General features: G+C 35.9%; 1 protein-coding gene across 1 annotated transcript; it reads right to left on the reverse strand.

Annotated features, from left to right (window-relative positions):
* Positions 1 to 3,458: 3,458 nt before the first annotated feature.
* Positions 3,459 to 4,436, reverse strand: LOC109377611 (olfactory receptor 10AG1-like). The gene has a single exon (XM_019634019.1). It carries the CDS (start codon positions 4,434 to 4,436, stop codon positions 3,459 to 3,461), a length of 978 nt encoding a protein of 325 aa, XP_019489564.1.
* Between the last annotated feature and the right edge of the window lie 6,392 nt (positions 4,437 to 10,828).

The raw sequence follows: 10,828 nt of genomic DNA on the forward strand, positions 1-10,828 counted from the left end.
TGGAGTGCATTGTGCCCTGTCTTCTCACGATGTGCATGAACAAATATCTGCTACTTCCCTGGACTTCAGAGCCTACTGCTGTTTGTAGACGTGGAACATAGTTTAATGTTATACTAAATTCCACAGATCACTTATTTTCTTATGTTTCTTTTCTCTTCTTGCTTCTCATCAATTGATTTCCAATTTCTAGACATGTTTTCTAATTAACTCATTTCATTTTACTCTACTGTTTTTCATTGTCATCTATCATTGTACTGTCATCATTTATAAACTACATTCCCAAGGAAAGATGTTTTTTTCTCTAAGAAATGATCTCTCCATAGAGTCATTGCTAGGTGTAACTGGATACATAATTTTAATTAATGTCCTTAACAACCTGGTTTTCAAAATGGCCATGACATCTCTGTGCAAATGAATGATGTGTTTTCCAGCATGCGATGTAAAAGAGGCCTTATTACAGTTGAATCTATTTCATCAATCCTCGTCAAATGTTCTTACTGAAAAGGGACATTTCACAATAAAATATAGAATTCCCAAAAGACTGATTTTCTGTTTGTGGACACATATATAAGTGTATCACTAAAGACAGACATGTGTCTTTACATTATAAGTAATTTTAAATTTGGAAATAATTACCAATGTATAGGCAGATAAATTGAGTTTAAGATAAATAGTTGTTGAAATTTTATTAAAATATATAAGAAATCAATCCCTGTAAATAAATTCATTTTTAGGTGATGTAAATTATTTACATTGCAATTTCCTCAGTGCCATTATCACATCCTTGTTCTCTAGACTGTATTATACATCATGTGGTTAAACAAGAGAGTCACAATAGTGTTGAAAAAAGAAAGCACTTTGTCAGTTCCTGCTGAGTCCTGGGTCTTGGGTCTTAAATACGTGGTGATGGCTGATCCAAAGAACAATTATAAGATGAGCTAAGCAGGTGGAACAAGCTTTGGCCCCACTTGTGGCTGATGGTAATGTAAGGGTTGGAGTGATGATTTTGCCATAGGAGACAAGTATCAACAGAAATGGAATCATGATCAACAACACAGCAACTATGTAGACCATCATTTCATTCACAAGGTGTCCCCACAGGCCAGCTGGAGTATTGGGAGGATGTCACAGAAGAAGTGGCTGATGGGTTAGAACTCCTCTGTCCCTCTTTCCATTCATTGGGGCCAGGCCAAGAGTAAGAGGAGTGACACCCCTCAGGGACACCATTTACGAGGCACTCACTTAGTTTCAAGGCTGGCTCTGCACTTCACAACCCTGCAAGTGTGTGCCTCCTTAGATATTGCACCCCAGGTACCTCTTGACTGAGATCAGTCCCAGCCCTGTCTTTCATTTCTCCATCCTGGAGAATTTGAAACTTGTGCACCAAACATGGTATAAATATAGTGTCATGTATAGGGAATATAGTCCTACCAAGAATGACTGGATTAGAATTATGGCCGCACTACCAGCTAGCTGTGTGACCTCATGCAAGTTACTTAGTCCTCCTGTGCCATAGTTCATTTGAGTTTAAAATTCACTGACAAATGTATAACCACTTGGGATTTTTAGATGAATTAGTTCGTTTAATGAATCCAAAACAACTGGAATGTCCTGGCATTTATAAAAACATCTGTAAATGTTAGCAATTATTGTTGCCATTGCTGCCATTACTTTCTCCATCATAACATAATCTTCATCATTACTTTTATGATCATCATTACAATCTTCATTATAACCACATGTAAATATCATAGATGTATGAAACTTTAAAATGAAAGGAATATATACAAATATGCTTCATGAATAAAATATATAAGTAAATAAATGTAGTAAATCATGTTAGATTCTAGATGATGTAATGGGTTGATGAAGTGGAACACAGAGCAGGAGCTAACACTGTCTTATCCACAGGTGTTCAATTATAACTAAAACTACAGAACTGCATAAGTGTCAAATAAACTGCTAACAGAAGTTCCTAGAGACGGATGTACTAAATAATCTGTTAATGGGAGTTGCTGATTTGAGAATCTGGAATTGGCAGGATGGGCATTAATGTTCTGCTGACAGGTGCTCACTTTCCCTGATGATACCATTTCAAAAGTTTAATAATTTCAAACACATTAGTATGGGTTAAAGACATGGGGGCTTAGACACCCTAATGTAAATGCAAGTGTGTGGGCTTTGGTTATCCAGATAATAAGTTTTAACAATATTTTCCACTTTTAAACTCATAGATGAGCTCTTTTAAAAATATGAATTGTCGGAGCCAGGCAAATGGCGCGATGGTTAAGAGCTGGCTTGGGACCAGAGGGCCCCAGTTCAGATCCCACATATGAGGGCCAGTGACACTGCCCTCTACAGCTAAGATGCTGAACAACAGCTCAACCTGGAGCTGGGCTGCCGTGAGTCGCCGGCGACGGCATAGGCTGCAGCCCCTGTGGTAGTGGGTTGCCATGGGCTACCGTGTGTAGCCAGCAGCCAGCAGGAGCGGCCAGCAGCCACAGTGAGTGGCCGTCCAGAAGCCGGCGACTGATCTGCCTCGCCCGGGAAGAGCACAGTGATGGTGCCAACTTGGGCCAGTGAAGCAACGTCCTCCACAACTAGATTGAAGAACAAAACGATAGCAAGTTGTCTGTTCCCCTTCCCCCAATTCCCCAGCACTGTTCCCATCCTCCCAATTCCTCAATAAAAATCTTTAAAAAAAAAAAAAGAATTGTCATGGGAGTAGCCGTTTGAAGCACAAGTTATGAAAGAGATTAAATAACTTGAAGTAAATAACTTTGGGGTCATAATTGCTAAGTACAACATAGAAATATGGGCAAAAGAAACTGGTTGAACATGTAAGCATGTTTTGTTGTATCATGTGTTTTTGCAGGAAGTTACTAGGAAGAGACCTAAGTTCATGTAAGCTTTTCTTTAGGTATTATGATTGGAGTAATTTCACATGGATGTATAGTAGGTTAAATAAATAGGCTCCCGATGTTTACTGATGCAGTAAATTCTTTAGATTTTGCCGGGATTCTGAGGTAGGGAATGGCAATACTCATTTATCCATTCACTCATTTAATTACACATCCAAACATTCATTAATCAACTACTATTGGCCAGAATGAAAGAACACTAAGAAATACAAGTGTGAAGATGTAGGAAATTACTTAGGTAAATAGTCTTGGACTCTTCTGTAGATTTAAAAGAATAATAATAACATTCAATTGTTTTAGTTTTTATATGGAATATATATGATGCACATAATTATATTATTCATGAGGCAGAATTCTTCTTCTTTAGGCATAGAGCACTGAAGGTACATAAATTGGCCTTGTATATATCCAGGCACAGCAAATTCTATGTGAGTATTTTAAATACATCGTAAAAATGCATCATAAGGAAGTGGTTAACATCTTAAAAGGGGATTATAGAGATTTGAAAATTTTCTCTGATAACTGTGTGGCAAGCAGTTACAAACAATTAAAATTACACTCATCCCATTGTTTTTTACGTAATAATTTTCTCAGGGCTGCAATAACATCCTTGTTCCTAAGGCTGTATATCATGGGATTAAACATGGGAGTGACTATGGTATAGAAAAGAGACAGCAGTTTGTCCATTCCTGCAGAATGACTGGATTTCGGCTGTAGGTAGGTGATGGTAGCAGATCCAAAGAATAAAAGCACAACTACCAGGTGGGAAGAACATGTGGAAAAGACTTTGGTCCGTCCTCTGGCTGTGGGCAACCTCAGAATGGTGAAAATGATTTTGCTGTAAGAGGCAAGAATCAACACAAAAGGGACTGCAACGATAAAGATAGCTAGCACATAGAGTGTCACCTCATGTACAGAAGTGTCCCCACAGGCTAGCTTGAGAATGGGGGGTATGTCACAGAAGAAGTGGTTAATTTGATTGCAATTGCAGAAATGCAGAGAGAAAGTCTGGCATGTCTGTCCTATCTGGACTGGGATTCCAATGATCCAGGAGCCAACAGCTAGTTGGATACACATCTTGTGGTTCATGAGGAGAGGATAGTGCAGAGGGTTACAAATGGCGACGTAGCGGTCATAGGCCATCACCACCAGGAGGAAACATTCAGTGGCTCCCAGCATAAGGACAAAGCACATTTGGGTGGCACAGTCCAGTATAGAAATGCTTCTATCCTGAGTCCAAAGGTCCACCAGAATCCTAGGGAGTGTGACGGACACGTAACAGATTTCTAAAAAGGAAAAATTTGCCAGGAAAAAATACATGGGTTTCTGTAATGCGACGTCCAGCCTGGTTATGATTATTATGAGGCTATTTCCAATTAAGATTATCATGTACATGATGGAGAACACCACAAAGAGTAACCCTTGGAGCTGCGGAAGGTCAGAAAACCCCAGGAGTACAAATTGCATTACTGTGGAAGCATTGTCTTCTGCTTTCAAACTCTCTTGATATTTCATCTGCGCAATGATTTAATCAGAAGTACAAGTTACGCCACTTCTTTGGCTTTTGTTTTCTTATTTATAAAATGAGAAAGTCAAGCCTTCTGATTTTTCAATTGCATATGAAAACAAAACCTGCAATTGCCATGTGCTCTAAACTGTGTGCAGACGTGCATTTTTCATTATTATTAAATGTATGTGTAAAAAAAATAAATCCTCTTTTTCTTTTTGTTTCTGCAATGGATTATTACATTTTTAAAAATTATTTTCATGAGCTATATGATTATAATTTTACCATTCACCCTGACACCCAAAAATGCAAAATTTGAATTAATGTTTAATCATGACAATCGTCCCTGGCATGTCTTTCTCCTCACCTTTCACTTCTGTGTTGAATATTCACAATTCAATATTACTTTAACTACAGAAATAATATATTGTAAGTCATCTAAAATTGTGTTTAGGAATGAATACAGGTAATTTTTTAAAGTGATGGCTTTCCAATGGTATTTCCAAAATATTGTTCAGCTTTGATATTGTGCATATTTAAGCGATTTTAGTACAAAAAAATGATAAGCTGGCCAATAAATATTATGAGGTGTTAATTAGTCATTAATATTGTACATTTCAATGTAAGATCTACGAAATCAGCACTCATAACTTTTATTCATATTTTGCAACAGGAAGAAAGGGAACTCTATTTCTGTCCAGGGAAGTTCAAGAAGCAAGATGAAGACTCATCTAGCATTTATCTTTAAGAAAACAATTCTGACTAAAATATGTACCCCACACATACTCATTCTATGAAACAGACATCAACCCTAAATCAATTATGAGGTTTTCCTAAATCACCCACATTCTCCCTCATTGCTGCCATTCTGCTGAACTCATTGAATGCATTCTGTCTTTTGCTTGCAGGCATGTGTGAGTTCATGCATGTGAGCGTGTGGGTGTGATTGCCCATCGTTATTATATACTTTTCTTATGGATGTAACTAGATTATAAGCTTCCAATATTCTATATATCTTTCTATGAAATGCCATGGATATTTGTTCTACAAAATATGATTTCTTAAGTTTTTGTTAACCCTTTATTACAAGTCACATTCTTATAGAAGTATATGTTGACTTAAGTGAAAAATTAACTACTTCTTAAATAAATTACAATTCAGTTAAATTGGTTGCTTCTTTGGAATGGTCCCCAAGGTGTAAGCACGGGTTCCTACTCAAAATGCTGAACCTCCACTCCCTCTCTCTCCTGGTGTAGAACAAGCACCTCTCTCTCTCTCTCTCTCTCTCTCTCTCTCTCTCTCTCTCTCTCTCTCTTCTCTCAGAATTACACTCTTTTCATTCACTGTTAGGATCAGAGGCACATTACTTCATTGTTTTCAGTATGTGCTGGATAACTTCCATATTATGTGTTCACTAATTTGACAGTTAATAGAGACCAACTCTCCACAAAGAAGAGACACACAACCATATTCTAGGGTGTTAGATCCAGACAATAGTTAACATTTCAGCTGCAAAAACGTAGACACAAGTGGGTCAGGAGCAACACTCCGTGCAAAACTTCGGCATCCTGAAGGTTTTCTGTGACTGAGAAAAAAAAGTTAAATAATCATTTATTGTACCATCTGCAATATGCCAGACTATCCATTAAAGTACTAGAAGTATTTATACCTTCCTCCATAATCATACAATTCTGATGAAAATTTGATTGTAAGGAATGTAAAATTCTATAACAGACTCTAAGATGGTCAGAAACTAGTAGCTGATAGGTGACACGACTAAGATGATTTTGAATGCGCAAGAACCCTAAATAACCGTTATTTTTTTTCACTACACCATCCTGCACAGCTTTAACCACATTTTATTCACTTATTTAATTCAATGTAGAGCCTAATACTTCAGTAATGAATAAAATTGTTTATTGAGTTTAATCACTACATCTTTCTAGGTTAACATGCAGCACACTCCCACATGATGAGCTAACCATTGCTCTCAAAAACTGCCACCCTCTTTTATTTTCTTCATTGAACTACTTTTTATATAACCTCTTCTTTCATTCTCACTCCCCCACCCCTACCCCTCTACTCTGGACATTATTGTCTACTGTTCAAATCCAGGAGTATATCTGAAGAGCAAACTGAAACTTAGGTGCCAAAAAACAATTACCTAGAAAATGCAACAACAAACTTGCAATCAATAATATAGTGTTCTGCATCTACTACATCTGTATTTTTGGCCTTAACTTTCTATTTTTAAATGCAGTGGCAATTATATGAATATTCAACAGAATTCACAATGTAAAACCATTTATAAAATATATAATGTAATTATTCAAATCCTATTCGAATCATACTAATCTTAGAAACACATTCTCATGAAAACCAGCTTCCTCAAATCTTGCAATATAGAGGCTTTTTTACTGACTCCTAGAAACCTTACATGCTTCTATTTATACAACTCAGAAACAAACCCACTATACTCGTATACTTCAACTAAATGTAGCCACTCATTTTAATTCAAATATTTTCTTTCTCTGGTATTCCACTGAAATAATTACTTCTTTTCATGTGGAGATTGTGATATCCATTACATAACTATCATTCCAATGTATATAATGCTTATATTCATAAGATGCTCTTTCCATTAAATAGAAATCAGAAAATGCAATTCAGAAGGCTTTTTCCTCTAGATGTCTTCAAAGATAAAAATGAAAATGCCAATCTCTTTAATGTTTTCAGATTTATATATCCTGGAACTTAACTCTTAACAAACAAGGAATCCCTTTGCTACTAGTAGAATCGAAAACCATTCAATAAAGTGCATTCACTATCTTGGTCCTCATTACTTATACGTAATTACATTTTTATGAGACATGACCCCCAGATTCAATTCATGCAAAATATTTAAATATGTGCTTAGCACAAGGAATCAATAAACTTGAGCACCTAAGATGATGATGACCATGATTTTTATGATGCTGGGAATGACAATGACAGTAATTGTGATATATTGGCCCAGTGTATTAAATGTAATTTGTATTTTCTCATTTGATGTTATAATAATGAGTCCAATAGTACAAAATCTACCTGAATCAGTGTTTTTAAAACTAAACATCAGCAATCACAGCAAAGATTCTTTTTAAAATTTTCTGTAAATAAGTATTCTTTGCCGATGATGAAATAAATACAACTAATTATAAAAATAAACTGGGCAAAAATAATTCATGCTTACCTGTTTGGATTGAGGTTAAATATAATGCTAACCTTCACTGATTGAATTAAAAGATAGAGACAACAATAGAAAAAAGTGTTTTGGTTCTTTTTTTTTTTTAAGATTAGATAATTTGCTTTTTTTGAAACAGAGGTTAACCCCCTTCTAAAATATGCTCTGTGCTCATAACAAATGGTGCTCTTTAAGTAGGAGACATTCTTTACCCTTGGGATCAGCTTCTTTCCCAAGTCACTTTCTCATTGATTTAAACCATTCTGCCAGCCACTCAGGGAGTTTGGTACAACAGCCAAAAACACACATTTTGCCATACGGCTCCTTCTCTAAGTTTTCTACCTCTTTTTTTGTGATTATTAAAGAATATAGGATTAAAAATAATCAGAAATTTATAATTACACATGACTTATGATATATACACTAATATGTTTTAAAATGCAAATGTGTAGTGTCTTCAATTAGAGAGGAGTTTACTTCTCTGTCATTAAAAATTCAGAAGACGTAAGTCTAGGACTGTTGCAGCTATAATCTCATCTTCAACACGACTCACTCTTTCTTCTGCATATTCAAGTTAGCCAAGCAGGGCTCGTCATCTCCCAGACCACAGAAAGGCGTCGGGGAGCATGCCACAATCTATAATATAAAATCAATCAAAACGTAAAACTTTGCATTCTACACCAAACAATTAAGAAAGTGAAAGACAAGTCACAGACAGACAATATTTGTATATCATGTATTTTGTAAAAGATTTGTATGCAGAGTATGTAAAATCCTTTCAACTCAGTATCAAAAGTCAACCTCGTTTAGTATATGCAATAGATTTGAATAGATCTGACAACAAACAAGGTCACAAGCATACACACAAAAACTATCAAAATCACAGCTCGTTATAGAAAACCAAATTAAAGCCACAATGTAATTAATACACCTTCACACTCACCAGAATCACTATAATAAAAAAGACAGGCAATAACAAGAGTTGGGATGATGTAGTACAAAGAACATAACGAAAAAATACTTTTGTTAATCGATTTTTATTTCCAATTTATTATAAGCTGCATTCCTGAGTACTTCTACTCTCCTTTGGCATAAATTTCTCTGTATGTAAAATGTAATAATGCCCACTCTTATTAATTACGTCACAGCTCTATTATGAAAATACAGTCATGATCTGGGATCCAAAAAGTCTTGTTGGAAAATGCAAGAATGTTGGAGAAGGATGATTTGATGAAATCTAGTGTTTCATAGAATGAAGGCTACCATTTGAGCAATGATGTTTTAAAATTTAAACAATGTTACTGTAAATCATTTTATAACAATTTTCACATTTCCCTGTCTTCTTAACCCTTTGATTAGAGTGCACTCTGCCCTGGCTTCTCAAGATGTGCATAAACGAATGCCTGCTACTTTCCTGGACGTCCAGAGCCTACTGCTGTTTGTAGACGTGGAGCATAGTTGAATGTTATACTGAATCTCCATAGAGCACTTATTTTTTTATGTTTCTTTTCTCTTCTTGCTTCTCATCAATTGCATTTCTAACCTCTAGAAATGTTTTCTAATTAACTAATTTCATTTTTTTCTACTATTTTTCATTGTCATCTGTCATTGTACTATCATCATTTATGAACTACATTCCCAAGGAAAGGTGTTTTTTCCTCTAAGAAATGATTTCTCCATAGAGTCATTGCTAGGCCTAACTAGATACATAATTTTAATTAATGTTCACTACCAACCTGGTTTTCAAAAAGGCCATGGCAATCCTATACTAATGAATGGTGTGTTTTCCAGCATGTGATATAACAGACTATATTACAATTGAATCTATTTCATCAATCCTCATCAAATGGTCTTACTGAGAAGAGACATTTCACAATAATATATAAATTCCCAAGAGTGATTTGTTATTTGTGGATACATGCATAACTGTATAACTGTATACAGACAGAAATGTCTCAGCATAAGTAATCTTAAATTTGAAAATAATTACCAATGTATAGACAGAAAATTGAGTTTAAGATAAACAGCTGTTGAAATTTTATTAAAAATATATGATAAATTAATCCCTATAAATAACTCTATTTTTTAAATGATGTAATTATTTATGTAACAATTTTCTCAGTGCCATTATCACATCCTTGCTCCTTAGACTATATTATATATCATATGGTTAAACAAGGGAGTCACAATAGTGTTGAAAAAAAGAAGCACTTTGTCAGTTCCTACTGAATCCTGGGTCTTGGGTCTTAAATACGTGGTGATGGCTGATCAAAGAACAATTATAAGATGAGCTAAGCAGGTGGAACAAGCTTTGGCTCCACTTGTGGCTGATGGTAATGTAAGGGTTGGAGTGATGATTTTGCCATAGGAGACAAGTATCAACAGAAATGGAATCATGACAAACAACACAGCAACTATGTAGACCATCATTTCATTCACCAAGGTGTCCCCACAGGCCAGCTGGTGTATTGGGGATGTCACAGAAGAAGTGGATGATGAGTTAGATCCAAAGAAGGCCAGAGAGAAAACCTGGAATGTCTGCCCTTTTGGACTAGAATTCCACTGATCCAGGAGCCAGTCACTCTATGGACACAGGCCTTGTCATTCATGACTAGAGGATCGTTCTGAGGGTTACAAATGGCCATATAGTGATCACAGGCCATCACAACCAGAAAGAAACACTTGATGGCTCCCAGTATAGGAATCCAGCACATTTGTGCAGCACAGGCACTAAAAGAATTACTCTTCTTTGGGCCCAAAGATCTGTGATGAACATTCTGGCTGTGTAACTGATGCATAGCTGTTTCCCAAAAAGGAAACATTGCCAAGGAACCAATACATAGGGGAACAAAGAGCGGGACCCAGTTTTGTTATTAGCAATATGATGCCACTTCCCATCAAGATAATGACATAGGTGATTAATAACAATTCAAACAGAAACCTCTGAAGACAAGGCACATCAGCAAAGTCCAAGAGAACAAATTCCGTCAATTTTGTTAGATTTTCTTTGGGTGGTTTTTTTCTTGGTGTTTCATCTGCAGAAAGAGGAAATGTACCACGTGGTCTCCATTTTACCTTCATTGATCTGTCCATGTTCTCTAAGATGTATCAGGATTTTGAGATTGGTTTTCATGATCACTGCAATTGTTTCTGATTGAAGAAGGTTACTATTTATGTATT

This window comes from Hipposideros armiger, unplaced genomic scaffold, assembly GCF_001890085.2.
Source record: "Hipposideros armiger isolate ML-2016 unplaced genomic scaffold, ASM189008v1 scaffold_1481, whole genome shotgun sequence".
NCBI lineage: Eukaryota > Metazoa > Chordata > Mammalia > Chiroptera > Hipposideridae > Hipposideros > Hipposideros armiger.

Excerpts from the sequence above, each read along its gene's own strand:
- LOC109377611 (XM_019634019.1), bottom strand. The coding sequence starts at position 4,436 with ATGAAATATCAAGAGAGTTTGAAAGCAGAAGACAATGCTTCCACAGTA.